General features: G+C 35.2%; 1 protein-coding gene and 1 pseudogene across 1 annotated transcript; both read left to right on the top strand.

The window, feature by feature from the left end:
* The first annotated feature begins 11,797 nt into the window (after positions 1–11,797).
* Positions 11,798–14,069, top strand: LOC127805969 (probable 2-oxoglutarate-dependent dioxygenase SLC1). The gene is made up of 4 exons (XM_052342840.1): positions 11,798–12,216; positions 12,447–12,694; positions 12,990–13,314; positions 13,639–14,069. Exons 1-4 carry the CDS (start codon positions 11,935–11,937, stop codon positions 13,885–13,887), a joined length of 1,104 nt encoding a protein of 367 aa, XP_052198800.1. The 5' UTR covers positions 11,798–11,934; the 3' UTR covers positions 13,888–14,069.
* A 4,537-nt stretch (positions 14,070–18,606) lies between these two features.
* On the top strand, positions 18,607–19,517 carry LOC127805598 (uncharacterized; annotated as a pseudogene).
* The last annotated feature ends 6,231 nt before the right edge of the window (positions 19,518–25,748 follow it).

Genomic DNA, 25,748 nt, shown 5'->3' with positions numbered 1-25,748 from the left:
TTATTACTTTTATACAAGTATTTTTTCTTATAAAAAATATATATTTACCAAATTTATGTACTAAAAATTATATTAGCATTATCATCCACATGAATAGAAATAACTAAAAGTCTAAAATTGGATCCCAGTTAGTAAAATTAAAAATTATATATATTTATTGTTGTATTAGCAAGGGGACATTTGACTTGGCGAGAGACAAAAGCGGGGGGACCAGGGGTTCCCTAATCATGCAATTAGAGGTCAAATGCTGTTTGGACTTACTAATCAATTGTAAAGGGCCCAAAAAGCACGCGGTTTCATAAGCTTCAACAAAGGTCCGCTGGAAAGCATTTCTGTCAATCTATGAAACCGTGAATAATTTCATTAACATGAAAGAATCTGACAAGTTTATTGTACACATCCGTCTTTTTGTCCTCATCACTTAACTTGTTCCCATCCCAAAAACCGATGCTAGATTTTGGCGGCTCAAATTTTCATATATTTATGTAAATTTTGTGTTTTATTAATGTGAAATGTGATTTTTCAGGAGGAATTTATAATTAATTAAAAATAAATAAATACAATTGTTTTTAACCCTTTTATAGAAAAAAAGAATTTATCCTCTCAAACAAACTAATTATACTCTATAGCCACTTTAGATGTGGATTGTGAGTGTGAATAGAATATATTAAAATAGATATGAACTGAAAATTGGTTGAAAAAATAGAAACTGAAATTACACTAGTAATTGGATTTAATTGCCTAGTGAAACTGCATCGATAAAAGTAGTTATAGAGTATAATTAATTTATTTAAGGGGTAAAAACATTTTTTTTTTTTCAAGAAAGATGTTGAAAATGAATTTTCTATTTGAGATGTAGATAGTTTTAGTAATTTTTACTTTTTTTTTAATATCCAGTCCTGTCATGTTTAACCATGTCCGCTTTTATTATTATTTTTTTTTAAAGAGGAGTCTCATTTTAATTTGAGTCTAACTTTATTTTAATATCTTTTTTGAGACTCATAAAATGAAATGTGACATTAAATTTTTTAAAACTATTGAGTGAAAACAAATAAGGTAGTTTAGCATGTCATTTTATGAATTTTGTTAAAACTATAGCTTAATACATCTTAAAGTTCATGAACTATTACAAAATATAACATTAAGTCTTTCACCTAAAAAATCTCAAAATTTGATTTTTAAACAATTAAAAATATACCTTTTTAGTCCTTGCCGTTTACATCCTTTTGTGTGTGACATCAAGCACCGTTTAAGGTGCATGACATAACAAATTCATGTATATAATATTGTTAATATTTTGTGTGATTCAAAATAATTTTATATTATTTTAATTGTTGTTACTATATTCTTGCATTTAATTGTATTATGCTGTTGTTCTAATTTGGCATAAATTTAGATGGCATTTACTTGGAATTTCATGTGCATTTCGGCTTGGTTTATGTGGTCTGCTCAGATCCACCCCCTCTCATGGCCGCAGCCATCACCTCCTCTTGCCATGGTCGTGGCTCTCTCTCTCTCTCTCTATATATATATATACTGCATAGACCCACTCTCTTCCCATGGCCGCGACCATCACCCACCCCCCAGGTCACGGCCGTGGCTAGCGCTCTCTCTCTCTCTCTCTCTCTATATATATATATATATACTGTACAACCTATCACCCACTCCTACCGAGCTCTCTCTCTCACAATGATGGTCGTGTTCATCGTGACTGCCATGACGGGTGAGTGACGGCTACGTTCATAGCGGCCATATGTGTGCATGTGTTTGTGTATATTGGGGGGTGGGTGATGGCCGCGACCATGGCGGCTGGCGGTGACTGCCATGGCCGCGACCCTATGTGTTTGTGTATATGTATATATATGTATATGTATACAGAGTCAAGTGTATATGTATATATATGTGTATATATAGGTTTGAAACAAACATAACAGAGCCGTTTACTCGCATTGATGGCAAGGACTAAAAAAATATCTTTTTAATTGTTTAAAGATCGAATCTTGAGGTTTTTTAGGTGAGAGACTCAATGTCATATTTTGTAATAGTTAAGAGATTTTAAAATGTATTAAGCCAAAAACTATTAAGTGAAAACAAATAAGGTGGTTTAGCCTATGACTTTACGAATTTTGTTAAAACTATTGAGTGAAAACAAATAAGGTAATTTTGAAAGAGCTTTGAGCTTTTGATCTACACTTGAATATTTTTTTTGGTTCGGCATTCCTTTGTTTTTTTGTCCTGGAGCTCTTGGCATTTATAGTTTTTCTATTTCAATGCATTTGACAGAGTGTCAAGTGGATAATGCATTGAGATTGAAAACCTGTCAAGAACATCTCTTTTCTTGTCCATAGTAATGATTAGAATTAGGTTTGGAAGCTCAATCATGGATAATTTTAATGAAAGAATGTTTAGATATTATTTAATGAAGTTTTGATTGTTTGAAAATGAAGAACCATTGCATTAAATGCAGTTACAACGACTATATTTTTTCAAATTTTAGAGACTATTAGTCGAGTAAGGTTAATGATTACTCGAGTGAGATAAAAAGTTACTCGAATGTTTTTAGCATTTAGTCGATTAAGTAATTCTTTACTCGATTGCTAAATAATCTTATTAGATTAAGATTATCAAAGACATATGTTATTATTCGATTATTCAATTTTGTTATTTGAATAAAGAACATAATACTCGATTAAAAATAATTTTTTATCGATTAACTTTTTAAGTACCTTTTTATCTAAGAATAACACTCGAGTAAATAATTTTTATTACTCAAGTAATGTTTGAATGTTAGTTTAAACTGAATTTAGCTAAAATAATTACTCAACTAATATAAGATTTTATTTGAGTAAAAAACATGTTAATCGATTAACTAAGTATATATATTGTAATATCCCAACATTAATAAAAGTGTAAATTAAGTTTAATTAAATAATTAATATGATATAATTTTGTGTGGTTGTGTGCAGGTGCGTGGAAGCTGTGGAATGGCCAGTGGCCATATTTTTCAAAGTGAGCAGAGAAGAGACAGGGGGAGGGGCAGAGAGTGAGCAGAGAGTGAGAGAATGAGATCGGGTGAGGGAGAGAGTTTAGCAGTGAGAGAGAGAAAGAGAGGGAGAAAGGGGGGGTGGCTGCCATGGGAGCTGGCCGAGAGCTCGGCCATGGCAGCCGAGCAAGCAACCAGCAGCGACGGTGGCCGCTGGTGCAGGCGAGGAAGAAGGCGCAGGGAAGAGGAAGAAAGGAAGAAGAAGGAGAAGAAGAAGAAGAAGAAGAAGAAGAGGAAGAAAGAAGGAAGGAAGAAGAAAGAGAAGAAGAAGAAGAAGGAGAGAGAGAAGAAGAAGAAGGCGCGCAGGAGCAGTGCGCGGGAGGAAGAAGAAGAAGAGGAAAAGAAAAGAAGAAATGGAAGAAAAGGAAAATGAGGAAAAATAATAGGATTTTGGGATTTTTCGGCATGGGAAGTGATCAGGTACGTGGGTAAAAATTAATAGAAGCATGTTATATTTTAATTATAAATTTTTCGCGATTAAAATTAATTAATTTGGGTCCCGATTGTGTTATTTGCTAGAAAATGATTTAATTTGCATCGGGAGCTCGAAAGAGACAGGAATCAGCCGATTTCAGGCAAGTTCCTAATCCTTTCCTCGTATTCTTTAATTCCCGTGAGAAACCCTGTGATTTCTCGTATTTTATACCCTCCCTTCGTCTGTTTCGACTCGTTTATTAATTATGGAATTTTGAGTCGTTGATTTAAATTTAATTTATTAAGCTGGCTTCGAGGATTTTATTAGCGTGATTTAATTTAAAATAAATATGAGACTCGTTGAGATATTAATTGTGGTGCGCTTACGTGGGATTTTAGACGGCTAAATTAATTATATTACACGGTAGATTTATTTAATTAAAGCTGCGATTTTATTTATTATCAGGAAACGTTTTACTTAACAGCGGGTGCGCAAGAAAAGCAAGGAGCGGCCGTGTAAAGGCAAGTTCTTAACCCTCTCTTCCTGATCTTTAATTCCCGTGGAAGACCCCGTAATTTCCTGTATTTTATCACCTCCCTTACTTTAATTCGGCACCTTGCCTTATTGGTTGAACTATTATTCATTTGTTTTAATTTAAATTAAATCCGAGGCTTCTATAATTTTATTCGTTGTGAGCCTACGGGGGTTTGTACCACCCCTATTCCTTTCGGGAATGATGCTGAACCAGTTTGGGGACTAGGTTCCTAGACGTGAGGGTTTATTTACGATTTTATTAGGTTTACTTACAGTTTTTCTCAGATTTAGTTATGGTTCGGTTAGAGCTATCGAGCAGTAGGGCAGGGGTCGGTTGTTGGTGACGCTGGGGTAGACTATTGTACGGCCTTGATGTGGACCGTCGGGTGGACACCCCTAGTCACTGGCCGTTGACCGGTGCCGGGCACTGCTGACTAGCTCTACCGGTATGTGATTTACTGCATGATTAGATTTCTTGTATTACTGTTCATGATTTGATATGCACATGGGTGCGGGATGCATGTTGGGATATTCATTTATTGAGTATGCTTGGACACGGACATTCTAGTTTGGTTAGGTTGCATCCACCGCGAGCATATGCATGGCGTGTGGTTTACTATGTGGGCGGAGCATGGCCTGATGCCTGGATGTATGGGCGCCTTGTATCACGTTGATGCTCACTACGCCATTGCATTTTTATGTGCATTGCATGGATACTAGTAGTATTTAGTTCTCGGACGGGAGTACCGTTCCGAGGGAGCCTATGGCTCGGTTGTCGGGAGTACCGACGGATACAGGTGACGGGAGTACCGGCCTGGGACAGCGCGCGCAGGTTTGTGGAGACATTTGTTGCCTTTCAGGGCAGCGGTAGGTTGGTATGGGACTTGGGTGCCAAGTGTCTTATGTGGGCCCCAAGGACCGGTATGTGCTTTTATTTTGTTATGCTATTGAGCTGTTGTGTTGTAGTGTCTCATGGCTTGTGTGTACCTGGGGGTTTATTTTGGGGAGAGTTTTCTGGTTATGTTCAGCCTTCAGCCTTTCTTTCTTTATGCTTGCTGAGTCTCTCGACTCACCTTGCTTTCCATCATTCCAGGTAGTGGCGGCGTGGGCCATAGCAAGGGAGTCAGCTTTAACGGCAGAGTCGGTATGGTGTACAGGCAGTCTCGTCAATCCCTATCCACTCTGATGTCTAAGTAGAATTTACTCTATTATTTTGTACTGTGCCAGGTGTTTTCTCGAGTCTTGTGTATGTCGGCACAGGAGTTTGTGTTTGTTTATTTATCTTGTGACCGCTGTGTTAGCGAGGTACCCATAGTGCATGCATGTCTTGAGCTTTGCTTCCGCTGTTCTTATTTTCGCGTATGCATGCCGGGGTGGTCTTTGTCTCGTGTTTATTACTTTTCTCCTCCCGTAGGCGCTCCCGTTCGGGTAGTCCGGTTGGTTGGGGATATCCGGGCGGGGGTGCTTACATATATTACTCGATTAACACCCTATTTCCAAATTTTACTTTAGTAATTTATATTTATGTTATTTTTAAACATATGTTTGGGAATAAGTATCAAAATCAAGATTTCAACAGCAATGTTCAAGAACCATCCATTGTGAAGAAAAAGAAGACCAAACACTGGGCACTCAAAGATAACCATTGTTTTTCTGAGCAGAATTTCAAAAAAATAGGGTTGATGGAGAGAATAAAGTATAGAATAGGGATTTGTGAATGGTCGTGTAAGGGATTCTTGAAGCCCAAAAAGGACGACTTTAGGGAAAAGGCATGATAAAGGTTAAATAAGGCTTCAAGAAATAGATTTAGGGAAGGATTTTCGTGAAAGGAAAAGATGAAAAATCAAGGGAGAGGGGATCGATTGAGCGTTTGAAAGTCTAATTGGCATTTAATAACATATACTAATATTATTTTGTATTCACATAGGACATAATTAGTAATAGATGTTTTTTATTTTGGCCAAAAAGTGAATTTGGTTTATGTATTATACATTAATGTCTAGTTTAGTCTTTATTTTTATTTGGTCAGTTTAGCACTTAAAATTTTAAAATTATACTGACTTGGTACTTGTCGTTGGTGAACCATTAACTACTATTACTCGCCATTAGTCAAACAAACGGTTAGCTAATGGCAAGTATGAAATTGTTATATTTTTTAGGAGTTCAAGTATTAAATTCCCCCAATTATTTACTTATATAAAAATTTTAATTTTTTAGTGTCAGTAAATTGTCCTAATGTAAGATTTAAATGACATCTAAATGAATTTTTAGATATATTCTTGTATTTAATAAATGGTAGGTTATCTTCATTCATGACTTTCCAATAATCTACAAATATGAGTCCCTAAACTTCTTATTGGAGATTTTATTCTTTAAATTGTTAAGAATATGATGATGAGATTCTTTAGTATTAGAAATTTTAAATTGTTCCTAATCCTTACCTTCCTTGAGTGGGGACTTTGAGTAAGCGGGTATGAATTAATATGAAAGTTTACTATTTTAATTAATATAAGATACTAATAATAAAGAATGATAGTCACATTGTTGGGAGAAAGATGTCAAATTAAATAATTATAGCGGAATAAGATAATTCTCCCTCTTGTGCGAACCTAATAAGAAAGATCCAAATAGAGCAATTAATAACGAATAAATAAGTGCAATAATCGTTCAATTACAAGAATACCAAAATTTTACTTGGAAAACCCCTCAATGTGAGGAGTAAAAATCACTCGACCAGAGTCCATTCAAAACTTCCACTATCAAACAAATAATGGATATAATCGTTCTTCTCCAAATAACACAGAGGCACACCAAATCCTCAAGAACTCAATAGTTCTTGGCACACTAAAATCCCAAAAAGCAATAAAACAATCAACCCAATCACAACTCTCTTGAGAATAAAGATGATTGGAATACCACTCAAAAATAGTAAGGAAAGATCTCACCAGAAAAAATGCCATAGTTCAATAATGATTCCTCCCATATGAACAGTTGGAAATTAATCTTAATCGTTGGATTTTAAGAACAACGAGTTGCGAAGGTTCTGTCCAAAAATCGTGATGATCGGACAACAGGATATAGAGATATCAAGGATTAACCAATGATTGTGCATGCTACCCATATTTCTTGAATTCCCAATTGTTGCTCTTGGTTTTTGATAGAGAATTGGTGGCTGAAAATTGAGATTTTCTCACAATCACACGCACATGAACCTTGTCTTGGTTGCCCTAGTTTTGCTCCATATATATATGTATAAACCCTTGGGCTCTTTTTCAATTAAATCAATTAACACACATGTCACAAAGCATGTGATGCTTATAGTAATTGAGTGGGTGGTTGTTGGTTGAACAATGCAATGAACGTGATGTCGATAACAAATTACATGATTGAGAAGATTAATAATTTGTTATCAATTGCGATTGTGTAATTGATCCTCTAATTTGAAATAACATGGATGTCTTGTGTATTGGTATATAAGATTTGCCAGTGATGTGGATTCATTCAATTGCGAGATGGGAATATTCACTGTGTGGTCTCATTCGACTGATATACGAAGGCATATGTTTGCTAGATATAATCTATTACCTCTGTTGTGAGGTGAAAGTTCTATGCAGTCTTTTGTTGTTATGTGATAGGGGAAGTCCTTGACCAGGACATGATGATTGAAAATGAGTTTTCAATATCTCATATCATTACTCCAACTAAGCTCTATCACATAGTATTGAATTAGTGAGTTTAATTAGTTTACGACTCTCACCAAACTGACAAATTCGGTCAATTTGGATCAATTGAATGTTTGCTCTCCCCTATTTAAGAGTAAGCTCCTTGATTGACCAAGAAGTGAGCAAGATGACTGCCATCTCTTTTAACATGTTGAAAGTAAGAAATTCTTTCCATGTAGTAGATTTGATATTTGATATCTCCCTGTACTAGAGTCACCATCTACTAAAATATTTTCCATGCCTATAGTAAAGAAGCCTATATATTTTACACCCATATAAGCTGCGACTGCCTCCATATATATAATCCATCAAAATTTGGCAAAAAGTTGATATCTGCGGCAGAACAACAATCAAAAGCTCTCTCTATAGCCTACCACCAGGGAAGATAAATCAATAGAGCCACCATCAACGTTAAGATTTGGAAATTCTTCCGCATAGTTCTTGATAGATAGATGGTACAACGTTAACATTTGGGGGTGCTCCTTCCGAGTGGATTCGTTGGTTATGCACGTACCTGATTCTCTAATATATGGTAAAAAAATAGAGCAAAGTTGTTCTAGGTTTAGGATTACAGCATTATCAAAACAAAATACGAAAATGATGGACTAGTATACATGCAAACCCGACTCTTACCTGCTTTTTGAGCAGTAAATGTGATTTTAAATCATATATTTGTAAATATGATATGTAGACAACAGATTGAGAATTGTAATCAACACTTTAATTAAGCTTTTTCATACTCAATATGCTTATTCAACAATTTGAGGCATGATGCTCTTATTGGCTTTATGGTCCAAACAAGTGTATTTGTGGCCTCTTGTCAATTTTCTATTTTTCTGGTCCATGTGTCTGGTTACTATTGTAGTAATCATGGACTTTGTTTGAGAGTGCACTAACTTTTATGTCATTATAATTTAAGTTGTATGAAAATGAAAATAAAAAAAATGACATTTTTTTAAAAAAAAAAGTAGAAAATGTAAATGCAAGATGAAGTGTAAATTAAAAAATATAGGAATTTTTTTTGTAAATATAATTTTTAATATAAAAATTATAAAAAATAGTTCAAATATAATACAAACAAACATAAATAATAAACATAAGTTCTATAATCCATTTAAATAAATATAAACATAAAATTTACTGTGTGTTAAAACAACCATCAACAATACTTACAATCAGAGCCAACCATTAGAAACGCGAAGTAAAGAAGGTCAATATACAGTAAAATGGTCCAGATTGAACAATTAGATTTTTGTAAATCTAACTTTTAAGTTTTTGGCCAAAACGGAAAGTGCACTGCCAATTGCCACGGGCCACTACAGTCGATGGTTTCTGACAATCAAAGACAATCACTTGACATTCTTACCCCCAACGACTAACATATCCAAAAACCAACAAGATTTGATGGCCAGATCTTCATAGATCTAGGTTAAACTTTTTGGCCAAAGACCCAAATGCGCGCATATACATATATATCAATGGATTTTGTTGCAAAAGTTGCCAATAAAGCTAAAAGACTTACCTCTTTGTAGATCTCAGCCACTTTTACAATGAAAAAGTGGTCGGATCGAAGATCAGATGGTCGAATTTTACAAAATCCATGAATCCATAAGTGTTCTTGAGAGAATATTGTAGAGAAAATTAGAGAGAGAGAAAGAGAGAGAGAAAGAGAGAGAAAGAGAGTTCAGATGATAAAATGGTGGCGACCGAGAGAGGGAATGATCGGCAAGGGAACGACGAGGGAATAACAAAAAGAAATGGCTATCGAAAGTGAGGGAACGACGAGGATGAGGGAGCACCCAAAGCAACAAGTTTTGATGATCGAGAGAGAGAACTTCGGGATTCGTAAACAAAGCATCGAAGGAAGAAGAAGAAGTAGAAAATTGAAAAAGAAAGGAAACTTCGAGATTCATGATATTGGGTTGTCGGGAACACGTTTTTTTGCTAGAAACGCGTTTTCAGTTATTTTATGTAATTTACGAAACGGCCCCAAAATGTTTTGTAAATTACAGAAACGACCCCGAAAAATCTTTCGAACTATTTTTACTGTTTGCAAAATGAAAAACAATTCAGAAATACCAAAACAATGTCTCCAAGCCATTTCAGTGCTTCAGGGATTATAATCACTCTTTTGAGGGCTCTTTAGTCATTTTGTATAACCCCCCAAAGGACATAATCTGTACTTCCTAAGCTTGCCTACGTATGAGTGCTGTCCCTATGGTTACTCAAGACAATAACTAGACTTCTACGATGCTATTATACCTATTTATTAGTAGTCTTGATTGGGTGTTTATTCTGTCTTGAATATCATTATCTTTGTTTATAATTTATTGAGTCTAGACTGAGCTATGTAGTTGTTTTTGATTTTTTGTTTCCATCCTTGTTAGATCATTTGGTTTCCGTCACCAATTATATAAATTTTATAAAGTCGCTAGCTAGGTTATTCGGTTTCAATGTCTTACCTAAAAAAAAAAACTAATTCTGATGGTGTCTAATGTAGCAGCCCTCATAAATTGGGTCAAACAATTAATTAATCATGAAATTGAGATCATAAGGTGAAGGATTTGTTTTTTTTTTTTTTTAGATAAAAAGTCAAACATTTTTTATACTCCTAATCTTCTCAATGACACGTCACTGAGCTTGCTTTAATTTTATATTTAGGAACCAGTTTATCTTACGAATTTCATTTGATTGAGTCAAGGCCGTATATCTTTACACAATTTATTTATAAAAAATGCCATTGACTTAATATAGAGCAATGATATATATATTTTTAAAATTATAATTTGTTTCAATAGACGTTTTCCTTCTGAATGTACACTACTAATGAGTCACATCATTTGTTAGTATAGTAAAATATATATTAAGAGAGCACTGCCCTAATCAAGATTCTGTCACATGCATGTATGAGAACTTCGGTTCCTAAATATTTAATTCGTTGGGATAAAGAGAAACCCCCCCCTTTTTTTCCCCTCTTCCTTTTCAACTTTGTAAGCTGGCAATGTTTGACTATTTTCGTACCATTATTAATAAGTGATGCCAGCATAGCTTAGTTGTGCTGCTTCCTTCAAACTCAGAGCATTAATTTCCACAGTTTTCCCTGCTGCTTTCTTCAAACTCATCATCCACTAAACAGAAGCTGTGAATTTTCTCGAGATTTTAATTAAGGTGGAGGGTCCGTTTGATTGACTATTTCTTTCATGGAAAATATCACATCCATGAAAATTTTTCAAGTTTTGGATGTTTGATTGATCAAAATTTTTCATGGAAAAAATTTCTGGTACAACACATTAAAGCTTGTTTTCCATGGAAAATTGCAACTAGGGGAGAGGTGAGAGTTCTTTTCTATGGAATTGAAAAATATTTTTCTTTTCTATTTTTTTCAATCAAACACAGCCTAACGGAAAAAAAGTTAGGAATAAGTAATGTGATTTCAACATGTGAAATAGAAATAAAAGTTCTTTTTTTATAGTTTGGAACATAACAAAAGAAATGGAACGGCACAATATGGCCCCATAGATAGGGAAATGCATTAAAACTAATTCAAGCTAGGCACTTCAAAGGCTAAACAAGCAAAAAAAAAAAAAAAAAAATTCAGATATTTGTTCGTTTAAAGTCGGATATAATGTACTGATTCATGATTTATTTATATCTCTTTAGATCTAATAAAAAGAGTCACCTAATCTTTATTTATATCTTTTTAGATTTAATAAAAAGAATCACCTAATTTTTATTTATATCTTTTTAGATTTAATAAAAAGAGTCACCTAATCTTCGTTGTACGAAAAAAAATGTCTTAATGTGTCCCTCTCTACTACCCGGTAAAAGCCATAAATGGTTTATGTGATTTTTTCTTCTTGATTGAGAGAGAGAGAGAGAGAGAGAGGATGGTCCATAGACTTTGAAAATGTAGTGTTGATAGGGGCCACATGATACTTCTTGAGAGGCCACAGCCTCGTGGTCTGACTATATCAACCAAGTCAGCGGTCTCAGCTGCATGGAATGGAATGAAATTGAATTGAATGGATCCATTCCACATAATATGACCGAAAAACCAAAGCCTGTTTTGTCAAACTATTCCTCTTCTTCCCCTGTTTTAATTCGTTCCCTCTATAAATGCCTCTCATTTTCCATTGCTTCAAAATCATCGTCTTCATCATCATTATCTCCTCTCTCTCTCTCTCTCTCACACACACACGCGCGCGCGCGCACACAAATCAATGTCTCCTGCAATGAGCTTGCAAATTGAAGGCAACAGTAGTGAAGAAGATCAACCGTACCAGAAAGGAGTAGAACATCTACGAGAGAGTGGCATCACTAAAGTTCCAACAAAGTACATATTTCCCTTTTCAGACAGACCACAGAATGGACACCTTAACGCCCATAACTCTGCTGATCATCTCAACCTACCAGTAATTGATTTTGCCGAACTTCAAAGCTCCAATAGATCCCATATTCTTCAATCTCTCACAAATGCTTGCGAGGAATATGGCTTTTTTCAGGTGGGGATTCAACATCAAACATAAATCAATTTCATGCATGTGTGTGTGTATATATATACAGCTTAATTAAACAAAGAAAGCTAGCTAGAGGCTTTATAGACCACAGATCCCTAGAGCCGCTAATCAGAGGATCCGACAGAAAAAGGAAAGCAACAAGCGGAGAAGAAAGGAGGAGAAATTTTACTTTTTTTTTTCTTTTGGATTAATAAATATTGGCTTGTTTTATGCAGCTTATAAACCATGGAATCTCAAAGGAGGTCATAGCTAGCATGATTGACGCTAGTAGAAGATTCTTTGAGCTTCCCTTTGATGAGAGGGCAAAGTACATGTCCGCCGATTTGCGGTCCCTTGTCCGGTACGGAACGAGCTTTAACCAGAACACAGATGGAGTGTTTTGTTGGAGGGACTTCTTAAAACTCAGCTGCCATTCCCTGCCAGATGTTCTTCCTTTCTGGCCTTCTTCTCCTCTTGGGTTAAGGTTAGACAAAACCATACGTACAATTAATTAAACCACTTATTCATGCATGTACCCTCAATGCAAATTAATTAATGTGAAACCATTTTCATACTTTTATACTACTTTTATAAAATGCACATTCATTTAAGTATGTGAGTCAGTCACACATAAAATAGAATTTGAAGCCATGACACTCTGAATGCAATTTAGGGTTCATTAACCTTTATTGGTACTTAATTAAGTGAATGTTAATAATGTAAATGTATAGTATAACTAATCCTAGATTTCACTGTACTTGTTTTCAATATTCTAATAGGGAAGCAGCAGTCAACTACTCAAAACAAATAAAATTCTTGTATGAAATGGTGATGGAAGCCATTTTAGAAAGCTTAGGGCTGATGGAGAAAGGGGATTTGCAAGAAGCAGTGGAAGATGGAAGCCAAATGATGGTGGTGAATTGCTACCCACGTTGCCCGGAGCCCGAGCTAACCCTGGGGATACCGCCTCACTCCGATTATGGCTTGCTGACGCTTCTTCTCCAAGATGATGTTAGAGGCCTCCAGATACGGCATCATGGCAGATGGGTAACTGTTGAACCCATCCCAAACTCATTCGTAGTCAATATTGGTGACCATCTTGAGGTATATATATACCTTTTTTAACACATTCAATTCATTCTAGTATCAGCTGCCTTCTTCAATTTGTTTGCTTCTGTAGGATTGAGATTACTGTTCTAATAGTTGAAAAGAAATTGCTAAGAATTTCATTGGAGTACAACAAACTTGTGCACTTAATACAAAATTTCTTGTCACAAAAAGTTCGAAACGCGTGACTGATTAAATTTCCTCGCTGTGTCGCTTTTGTGACACAAATAGCGTTCGACACTGTAACAATAGTTTCTGTGACGAGCTTAATTTTGCCACCGTATATTTTCAAACCCTAATTCATATGGTTCTTTTTGGCAGATTTTTAGCAATGGGAGGTACAAGAGCGTGCTGCACAGGGTGCTTGTGAATTCTTCAAAGTCTCGAATCTCTGTCGCTTCGCTGCACAGTAAACCCTTCGACAGGGTTATTCGGCCATCGCCAAAACTCATAAACGAAGCAAACCCTAAGCGTTACATGGATACAGACTTTGCCACATTTCTGGAGTTCATCTCATCCCATGATGGAAAAAGTAAGAATTTCCTGGAGTCCAGGAAATTAGTGACTTAATTGAGCTCAAAACACTAGAGAGTCCTTCTAAATTGTTCAGACTTTTCAGGCCGAGATTGCCTAGTAATTGTTTTTATTGGGATGTCTAGCAATAGTTCTTAGTAACTATATAATGGTGTCTACTTCTGCAACTAATCAATAAATATAGCACTTAGTTACGACTTTTATCTACTCTCCTTTGACTTGGCTTTCCTTGCTGTGTTTCCTAATCTATGGCAAAGGAAAAAGTTTGCAGAACCCGTTAGGTTCCTCAAATTCAGTTAATTTTTTTAATAAATTTTAGTATTTAGTAGTTGTTTTTAATATTTACTATTTATTAAACCAATCAAAACATAATACATGATAGTCACCTCAAATGTGTAAACTCAATAAATTCATCTATCAGTATATATACCTATGAACAAAACTGAGCGTGCGGCATCTCCTTGAGGGTTAAAATTATTGCAAATAAAAGAAGAGACTACATTAACAAAGCAAGAACATAGGTCGAGGAAACTATGTTGTCCAAGCAATAAATTCTAATCTCACATAAATAGTATGATCGATGTAAAGCTTTATGTTATTTGATTTCACAAACTCAAGTGTAAAGGTTTATGTTATTTTATTTTATAAGTTCAAGAGTTATTTTTTTATCAAAATTTTTGGGTGAAGACTCATAATGCTATAAGTGGTATTTGAACTAATCTTTCACTATTACCAAGTAAGTGTGGGCTAGGAAAGAGTACGAAATTGAGTTGGGCCAAATTAAGACATAAAATTTCAGACCCAATGAAAAGTGAATATTAAAAAGTGAGAGAGTTTATTGTTACCTAATCTTACATCTTTTGGCTGGAAAAATATAAGGGTATATTAGCAGATTTGGTACAAGATTGCATTGCAAAATGTTCTAGTCAATTAATAATCATTAATATAAAAGGAAAGTATTCATTAGCGGAATTGTAAAAATACAATTGTTACATCATTTGATTGGAACATAGCACGCCACCACCTACCAAGGGCCTTGTCCTGCGCAACCACGACGCAGGCTTGTCCCGCACAACCACATCTCGGACTTGGCGTGCACAAGTTCACATTCTGCAACCCTCCTCGGTTCAACAATTTGATGTGTCCTCCTGGAGGTCTCTTAGAGGACAACACAAGGACACACTCCCCTAGTTAAAAACTCTCCCGGTACAAATGTTTCCCCAGATAAATCTATTGTCTTACCTTTGATGTTGTTTTGATCATAAAAAATATTATCTAAATAATTTTTTATGGTACGGGCATTTAAATTATTTTATTAAGCACCATAATGAAAATTATCTAATGCCAAAATAAGTTTTCAATATTCTTGGTGTCATTTTAAAAAACAAGTTTTTATTGTCAAAAGAATATTTTATATTTGATATATCAAAATTGCCCATATAACATTTGAATCTCAAATTCAAGTTTTACTTTTAAAGGCCACCATATCAACCGTTTTTTAAAAAAAGGTCGATTGTTTTCTTTTAAAGTGTCGACTGACTTTCTAAGCATGTTGACCGTTTTTGTCCATGTCGGCCTTTTTTTTCCTGGGACGAATTCATAATTAACCTAAATGAATATAACAGATTTGTTTTTATCCACTTCACAGAAAAAAAAATGTTTCTGTGCAATCAAACAAACTAATTGCACTATATAGCCACTTTTATGTACAATACCTAAAATACCCTTAATGAGATTTTAAAATGGAAAGCCCATATTACCCTTAGCCTCATTTACCAAAATACCCTTGTCTCTTTCACTTATCTTTCCTCTCTCTCTTCTCTTCCAATATCCACACTCTTACTTTCTTCTTACCATTTTGTCGACTTTCTTCTCCATTGTCGAAACCATCAAACTTAACCATTTTTCCTACATTCAATCTTTTGCTTGTTGGGTCATTTAACTTCTTCATCAATCATCGCAGCGACCTCATTGAAGCCGCATTCACGAGAAGTTTTCCTCTCCAACAAGTATTCAAGGTATTGATTTTGATTTATATTTGTTTTGTTTTTCAAAAGTATTTTTGTGTTGATATTGCTTATTAAAGTTGTGTAGAATGGTTGTGGTTGTGAATAAAGTATTTTTGTGTTGATATTGCTTATTAAAGTTGTGTAGAATGGTTGTGGTTGTGAATAAAATATTTTTGGTAGATATTCATTCCAGATCTGTGTGAAAAAAAAGAACTTTAGAAAAGGCACACTATCATCGGAATTTTCAAAAGTGACACACAGTCATCGAGCTTAGTTGGGGCACAAAGCCTGATGCTTATCAGGCTTCATTACCCTACGAAGCCCGATGGGACTTCCCATCGGGCTTAATCGGGCGATGAAGCTCGATAGGTATCGGGCCTCATTGCCCGACAAAGCCTGATAGGACAATGCCTGATAGGGCTTCGTCGGGCGATGAAGCCCGATTCCCGATCGGGCTTTGTCGGGCAATGAGGCCCGATGCCTATCGGGCTTCATCGCCCGATCAAGCCTAATGGGACAAAGCCCCATCGGGCTTTGTCGACGAAGCTTGATAGGCCCAACAAAGCCCGTTAGGCTTCCCGACGCCTCTGCCCCCACGAGACCTGATGGGTTGGGAATAAAGCCTAATAGGACTTTTCATTAGGCTTAATTGGCCAATGAAACCTGATGAGAAGCCCTTAGACAGAACTCTCATGTGTGCCAAAATGTGATAAAATATTTTTTTTAAAAATTATGTTAAAATCCTCCAATATTGTTATAAATTTTTTTTAAAAATTTTCATAAACTAAATATTTTAGTTATAATTAGAGAAGATTATATTAATAATAAAATTGTTATTTTGTAAGTAAAAAAATCATGTATTTAAGTTGTATAAATTATCTTTTTAGAATGAAATAAAGCCTTTTATACTTACTAATAGTTAGAATTGGGGAATTTGACATGTCTGGATTAAATAGCCTAACTTCTTACTCTGAATCTTACAGCAATGGATAAAGTGCCATTGGTAATTATGTGGAATGGGGAATGGAATGATGATAAGTACACTGGGGGTAATAAGATGTGTATGATGGCCAATAAGAATGCGACTTTTACTCAATTAACTGATGTTGTTTACATAGTGACGGGAATTGATAAAACAAGGTACGACATCAACATTCATTTTTTAATGGAACCATCATGCAGTTTTCCAACCACTAAGCTCCCTATCAAGGACGACTATGGTGTTGAGTTTGTTATGTACGAAGGAAGTAAATATAAATTGATCTATGTTGCTATGATTCGTAGAGATACTAGAGTTTGTAACATACATAGTGAGCCGTAACACCAATTTCCTTCAAGTAATGGTGGTAATCAAGATTCAGGTGTTGATGTTCCACTTACATTAGCACGTAGTCCACTGCAGAACGATGATTTTGGTACATATGATACAGCTGGTTTGTCAGATGATGCTTCACACACAGATGATGATGGTGATAATGAGACAGATGATAATGGTGATGATACTAGTGGTGATGATAGTGGTGGTGGTGGTGGTGAAGGAGGAGCCAATCTGGAGTATCTAGACGTAAGATTTTCAGGTTCTTAATTTGAGGACAACCCTTTACATGGAAACTGGGTCGTTCTTGGTGTAGAAAATTATGCAATTGAGGCAACGCGACCCGAAGTTTTGATTCCCTACCAAGGTGATATTTTTTACCAAGGCGCATTATTTGAAAGTAAACAAGAATTGATTTTAGCATTTGAAAAATATTGTGTTGATATGAAAATAGACTACCGAATCAGACGTTCATGCACGATTTGATTTGAGGCTGGTTGCAAAGATGTGAATTGCAAGTTTTTGCTTCGTGCAAGATGCAAACCTGGTTGTACTTTTTGGCATGTGGTGAAGTTTATGTCGGGTCACACATGTAGTCTAGATATCTACGATTCACATTTTCGGAGTATAAAGGCTATTGTCATCGGGAGTTTGTTCTCACAACGAGTGGCAATTAGTGAATATACACCTGAAATGCTAATGGAAGAGCTGCTTGAGCAGCATGGTGTACAGATCATGTACACTAAAGCTTGGAGGTCTTTACAACATGCAAAGAGACTTGCTTATGGCAATGCATATGAGTCATTTCAGTAGCTACTCTCATATTTTCACATGTTGAAAGAAACAAATCCTAGCACTATCACGGTAATAAAGACAGATGAAAATAATCGTTTCTTGTATTCATTTTTTGCTCTTGGAGCTTCATTTCAGGGTTTTCAATCTTACATAAGATCGATTGTTGCTGTTGATGCCACCCATTTGAAAGGTGAATACAAAGGCGTGATTTTTGTTACCATTTGCAAAGATGGAGAGGAGATGATTTATCCCATCGCTTTTGGATTTGGGGATGGTGAGTTTGACAGATCATGGATTTGGTTTTTAAGAAAATTGAGAGAGGCTATCGGCGTGCCAGAGGATTTGGTAATTGTATCTAATCGGCACCAAAGCATTGCGAACGCGATGAGCCTTGTTTTCCCTCATGTCCCACATGTATTTTGTTTCTTCCACCTTAAGCAAAACCTAAAGAAATGATGCAGACAACGAAAGGATGTGATGAAGACATTCTGTCGTGCAGCATACAGCTACACCCAAGTAGAGTGTGATACACACATGACATAAATTCAATTGATGCATCCTCAAGCGCATATAACATTGGTGGAAGCAAGAATAGAAAGGTGGTCGCGTGCATATTGTCCGAGAAGAAGATATTCCATGATGACCACTAATATTGCCGAGTCTCTCAATAAATGCATGATGAAATCACGTCGGTTGCCTATAACGAGTGCATATGAATTTTTGAGACATATGCTTTAAAAATGGTTTAGCAAAAGACGTGCTACTGCTGATAGGACTATAGCTGAGATTACCTTTGCTGTTAACTTTGCCCATAGCAAAACATTAGATTGATGATGTAGTGTAGTTCCTATAATACATGGGAACAAGTTCCTTGTGAAACATGGAAAGGAAGGCGATGGGATTGTTAACATTGATGAGAAAACATGTAGTTGTCGTAAGTGGGATCTTGATCAATTACCGTGTCTTCATGCAATTGCTGCTGGCAGGTATCATGGTTTGACTTTATTGTTCTTATTACATTCATTGTTTAATGTGATATATTAACACTCTATCTTGCTTTCTTTATCATAAGTGATAGTTTCATGCGGGTGCACTACAATTCATTTTGTCATCCATATTACATCGCAAGTTGGGTTAAAAAAGCATATGAACTTCCCATCAATCCGGTCCCTAACAAGTTCTCTTAGGTTATTGCTGCACATGTTAGAAGGGTGGTTGTACACCAACCCGTACAAAGAAGACAACTGGGTAGACCGAGAGAGGGTCGGATTCCTTCTAGTAGGGAAGCTCGTTGAAGGAAAAAATGTGAAAAATGTGGTGCACAGGGGCACAACCATTTATCTTGCCCTAATGAATGGTCTTCTTCCATTGGAGAGTTGAGCATAGCCGCTACTATTATAGAATCAAGAGATGTTGCAGTGGCCATTGCAAGAGCAAGTCGAAAATGTAGCATTTGCAAAGAGAATGGACACACTCGTCGTCAGTGCCCTATACAGTTGAGCAATCAAGGTGATGATAATTTTGGAAATAATCTAGACAATCAATAGATATGAACTCATTCAGGTATGATAATGTCGTCACTTATGTTAATTGTTAGATCATTTAAAGAATAATGTGATTCCTTACTTGCATTTACAGTGTGAATGGATTTCTTATTGATCATATCCTTCATGTATCAGCAATGCTAAAAAATCACTGCCATAAGAGAAAAAGGATGACCAAAAGGCTTCTAAGACATCATAAATCAAAACTAGTTTTTGTCATGCTCTACCAGAAATGAATGTTATGTTTTAGATTATTATTTGAATTTAGAATATTTCAGCAATTGTAATCTTTCGATTTCCTTAATTTAAACTTGTAATTAATGATTGAAATGTGGTTGTATGTTGATGGATAGAGAGACTGAGTCTCTAATGGAGGTTGAATGGCCTAAAAACAAAGGAGATTCTACCAAAATTTTCTAAAATTCTAACTAACAATATTTTACAGAACCTACGCTCATGGGTGGAACAAGATTTTACGGAACGAATACCTTAACGTTAGATTTTAAAGGCTGTTTTGAAATTATCGATTTTTTCTTTTAATTTTTAATTTCAGAGATAATAATAATAGTTTCAAAGATTTTTAAAATAATTACAATATAGTCAAACACCTTTTTTTAGGGCAATTGGTCAATTCAAATCACTCTCTTGTGCCTTACTAGGAATATTTTCAAAAGATATGCTACCTTTACTTTTTAAAATATTTTATAAAATAAAATTTGGAATAATGAATCAGTGATTTACTTGTTTTCAAACTACTGGGAAACTAGGAAAAAACACCACTACAAAAAAAAAAAAAAAAAAAGAATTGAAAAATTGGCAAGAAATAGCCTATCGGGCTTCGTGGCCTTACAAAGCCCGATAGGGCATTTTTCAAAGTCTGATAGGGTATCTTCATGGGTCACGAAACTCGATAGGTTATTTTTTTCCAAATTTTTTTATTTTCTTGTTTAATTTTTTCAATCATCTTTTAGGTTCAATTACCACTAAAATGATATCTTCTAAGGTTCTTCGAGTTAATTAAATAGAAAATGCACATCAAACAACTCTATAAATCACATTGGAATTAGGTGGAATGGATGGATGATTAATTTTTCCTTTTATCTATCAAGTGATGTTTACATTGGACCAAGGAGATTTTAGCATATTTTGTAAATTAAAATTTGGAATAATGAATCAGTGATTTTAATTGTTTTCAAACTATTGGGAAACTAGGAAAAAACACCATTACAAAAAAAAAAAAAGAATTGAAAAATTGGCAAGAAATAGCCTATAGGGCTTCGTGCATGGCCTTACAAAGCTCGATAGGGTATCTTCATGGGTCGCAAAACCCGATAGATTATTTTTTTTCCAAATTTTTTACTTTTTTATTTAATTTTTTCAATCATCTTTTAGGTTCAATTACCACTAAAATGATCTTTTCTCAGGTTCTTTGGGTTAATTAAACACAAAATGTACATCAAACAACTCTATATATCACATTGGAATTAGGTGGAATGGATGGATGATTAAGTGTTCTTTCTATCTATCAAGTGTTGTTTACATTGGACCAAAGAGATCTTAGCATATTTTATAAATTAAAATTTGGAATAATGAATCAGTGATTTACTTGTTTTCAAATTATTGGGAAACTAGGAAAAAACACCATTAAAAAAAAAATTTGACAAGAAATAGCTTATCGGGCTTCATGGCCTTACAAAGCCTGATAGGGCATCTTTCAAAGCCCGATAGGGTATCTTCATGGGTCACGAAACTCGATAAGTTATTTTTTTCCAAATTTTTTATTATTTTTATTATTTTTTCTATCATCTTTTAGGTTCAATTACCACTAAAATGATATTTTCTCAGGTTCTTCAGGTTAATTAAACACAAAATGCACATCAAACAACTCTATACATCACATTGGAATTAGGTGGAATGGATAGATGATTAAGTGTTCATTCTATCTATCAAGTGTTGTTTACATTGGACTAAGGAGATCTTAACATATTTTATAAATTAAAATTTGAAATAATGAATCAATGATTTACTTATTGTCAAACTATTGGGAAATTAGGAAAAAACACCATTAACAAAAAAAAAAAAAAATCAAAAAATTGGCAAGAAATAGCCTATCAGGCTTCGTGGCCTTACAAAGCCCGATAGGGTATCTTCATGGGTCACGAAACCTGATAGGCTATTTTTTTCCAATTTTTTTTTAATTTTTTCAATCATCTTTTAGGTTCAATTACCACTAAAATGATCTCTTCTAAGGTTCTTCGGGTTAATTAAACACAAAATACATATCAAACATCTCTATACATCACATTGGAATTAGGTGGAATAGATGAATGATTAAGTGTTCCTTCTATCTATCAAGTGTTGTTTACATTGGATCAATGAGATCTTAGCATATTTTATAAATTATCAAAATTTGGAATAATGAATTAGTGATTTACTTATTTTCAAACTATTGGGAAACTAGGAAAAAAACACCATTACAAAAAAAAAAAAAAAAATGAAAAATTGGAAAGAAATAGCCTATCGGGCTTTGTAGCCTTACAAAGCCCGATAGGGTATCTTCATGGGTCACGAAACCCGATAGGCTATTTTCTTCTAAATTTTTTATTTATTTTTATTTTTTCAATCATCTTTTAGGTTCAATTACCACTAAAATGATATCTTCTAAGGTTCTTCGGGTTAATTAAACACAAAATGCACATCAAACAACCCTATACATTTAGTTAATCAAATTTTAAAATTTTTTTGCCAAGATCTCCCCTTTTTTTGACAATAAACCTGCATTAGAGAAATCTCCCTGTCCAACAACAAATTATCGCCACAACCACTTATCTCACCAACAACACAAAAACACATATCATAAAAAAAAAAAAATAGCCACATCCTAGTTATACACTCACTACTTCCATCTAGTTCAAATCACACCACTTTACAAAAGAATACATTGATAAATCTATACTACAGTGCTATGTCTATACAAAAATATTCCTATCTGCCTACGAAGGGTATGAATATATGGAGTTGGTTGCATTTGCCACTGATTCTCATTATGCCTCAAGATGTTATGGGCGTATTTTAAAATAAGGCACCCGTAGCTATCCCTGTATTAGACATAATAATCAATTGAAAAATAATCATATTGAAAAATTCAATTGACTCTATAATAGGATTTTAATTAATTAATTTACCCGTCCTATTGCTGAGGCACCTTCTGAGGATCGGTACTTTCCACCTCCCATTAACTATCTGAAGTGGCAGTTTCGATTGCTTGGGAGTAATATGCACTGCTCTTCAGCATAATGGGTAGGAGGCTTGCCAATGATTTTACAAATTCTACCCGGATCCTTCAACTGTCTTCGTTAGTGGCGTTGGAGTTATATATCACAACTTTTCTATCCTTTAAACAAATCTTGACCAGAAACCAATGACAATTCATGTAATTACAAGGGACCAAAACTTGCATTTTTAAAGATGTGTTAGTCGTACAGAAATAAATACATCAATGATAAAATTATTAACACTTACGTAGTCGACCGTTCACCAAGGAAGATTTCTGTCAATGCTCTCGTCAACGAAACGTGCCCATTCTTCTGGGACAATTGCCATAGAAGGCACGAAAACTGTCCTAGTGTCCCTGTATTTTTTTCTCCAAAAATCAACTATAGAGACCTACAACCAAACAAAACAAAACAGAACAATAACGCGATCGACAAACTAAATTGAAATGCAACAAAACAATTAAACAAGAGTGATTTAATATGCTTGGAGTGCTCACAAATAGCCCAGTCGACATGATAGCATAATTCCTATCGTATCGTGGATGAGGCTGCATGTCTTAAGCAACACATGTAACTATTAATGTGTTCTTCCTCCAACCATTCTGTTTCCTTCTCTATGAGCTGGAAGTCGATTGGGGATTGATTGAGCACGTAACCAGTATCACGACTACAATAACTAAGAATTAGAATTTCTAAAGTAGATAATGTATTGTTGTTGTAAATAGAAAAATAATACAAGTTACTTACCAAATATCTTCTTTAGAGGTTATGAACTCAATGTAACCTTCAGGGGGGTTAAGATCATCATCCCCCACTTGGTCAGGCATTGATGGCACTACCTCCACATCTGGCTCATTCGCTAGGACATCTTTCTTTCTCTTCTTCAGTCGAATCGGATCAGTGTATGGAGATTTTAAAAATTGTGATGGCTGTTTGTCTTGCATAGTACGTTTACTGACTCGAACCACTTCCTCTTGTAACTGTACGAAAAATAACTATTACAACATGTATTTTTAAAACTCAATGTAGAACGTATAAATAAAAGTGAATTAAGAACTTATCACAGATGTAGATGTCTGGCCCTGGAAATCGTGATAATCAGGATCTATCTGATCAGCACCCAAGTGCTGCTCATCGCCATCATCGTTGTGAGATGGGGAATCCACAATGGACGGGACACGTAAATGAGTGCATAGTGTTGTAATCTGTTCTCTCATTTGATCCATTTTCTTATCAAAATGTGTCCTCATCTGACTGATTTCTTGTTGCATCCATGTCCTCAATTGACAGATTTCCTGTTGCATCCATGGCCTCAACTGACAAATTTCCCCATTTATCCTCCGTAGCGTTTCCAACGTTAGATCCAACCTCTCGGTTAACTATAAAAGGCAAAAAATAAAAATGAAAGAAAAAAATAAAAAACTTATTACAAACAATTATAAGAAAATAAAAATAAAAATAAAAAACATTATTGTAATAAACATACCCCATGCACGCCCTCCCTATCTCTACCCTCCCTACCTCTACCCTCATCCTCATTCCTGCCCTGCCTACTTCCATCCTCCTCCTCATGCCCGCCTTCCCTACCTCTACCCTCCTCCTCCTTATCCCTGCCCTGCCTACTTCCACCCTTTTCCTCCTTATCCCCACTTCCTATTTTGTAGACGTTGACTCCAACCGAGTGTCGAGGGTTATATGACCTCCAAAAATCAGTCTCCCGCTCAGCATCGGTGGGGTCTAGTGTCATAAACGATCCTCGTGCCTACAAAATTGTATTTTTTAGATAGATATTACATAAATAAAAAGAAATGACACATTTTAGGTCACATTTACACTTACATTCATCAAACATTCCTCGTAATTTTTTATTTTTGGCCTTTTATTATACAACCATTTCCTACACCTAGGAATGGTGATTGATTAAGGTAGTCTGACAACGCATTTATTTTCAAAATATGGGAATGTCTCGATCAACCACCACTGTAAAAAGAGCAAAAAATTTTATAATAAAAAAATATAAAACAAATTAAATTAAACAAACATTAGTAAATTTAAATTATATACAATGTATAATGTAATGTAATACAATATGAAGAGAGTAACATATTAGTGATTGTACCTGAAATGCCCACACAAAACCATAAAGGTTGATTTTCTTCCCAACCTCACTAGTCAGTTTCTCCTTCTTTGTGGCCAAACAAAGGTAATGTAGACTCTGACTATAGATGTACGTCCCCCAAGGGAACGCCTCAAATGCATGTAAATCCTCGACTAGAGTCCACATGAAATCCTCAACATATGTGCGCTCATCATGGCCCAACAATAGTACATTGATCATAGTGATGTAAATTAGTTTTAGGACATCCTTTGCTACCAAGTCATTTCTCGTAAGTTGTAGTTTTATGTCATGCCCAGACACAAATCGCTGTTGTGGAAATAGGCGTGCCCGTAAACTATCTGCCTCACCTGGCTGTGCTTCAATGCTTTCTTTATCAATGCGACCAAACTAGAGTCCACTAATAAAGATGAACTCTTGCCTCCCAAACTTGTATGGTGCGCCGCCAATCTCGAATCACATTTCAACGTGGTGGGCACCAGGAAATGTTACCTCCCTAACCAAAACTTGAAGTAGCAGTTGTGGTGCAGTCATCATTTGCGATAGAGGCATCTGCAAGAAGTGACCTAATGGGCCCTACACGAATCTATCCAACAATGCATACTGGTTGAGAGCTTCACGAACTGCCACAAGGTGCTTGATCCCATAATGAGTAGTGAGTCGCGTTCCCTGCGGTATTACTCGGTGAGTGTGAACATAAGTAAATTCCCTAGTCTATTGATAAGCCATCTGCAGGAAAAAGAAAAAAAATAATATAAAAAATTAAAATAAATTAACAAACAGTCAAATAAAAATTTGAAAAACACTGAAACTAATATAAGAAAAAAAACAATAAACTAATTG

Source organism: Diospyros lotus, chromosome 7 (assembly GCF_014633365.1).
Source record: "Diospyros lotus cultivar Yz01 chromosome 7, ASM1463336v1, whole genome shotgun sequence".
In the NCBI taxonomy this organism is placed as follows: domain Eukaryota; kingdom Viridiplantae; phylum Streptophyta; class Magnoliopsida; order Ericales; family Ebenaceae; genus Diospyros; species Diospyros lotus.
This window is presented reverse-complemented; position numbering and strand designations above follow the sequence as displayed.

Excerpts from the sequence above, each read along its gene's own strand:
- LOC127805969 (XM_052342840.1), top strand. The coding sequence starts at position 11,935 with ATGTCTCCTGCAATGAGCTTGCAAATTGAAGGCAACAGTAGTGAAGAA. Across the intron at positions 12,217-12,446 it reads AGGAATATGGCTTTTTTCAG|CTTATAAACCATGGAATCTC; the intron begins GTGGGGATTCAA and ends TGTTTTATGCAG. Across the intron at positions 13,315-13,638 it reads ATATTGGTGACCATCTTGAG|ATTTTTAGCAATGGGAGGTA; the intron begins GTATATATATAC and ends TCTTTTTGGCAG.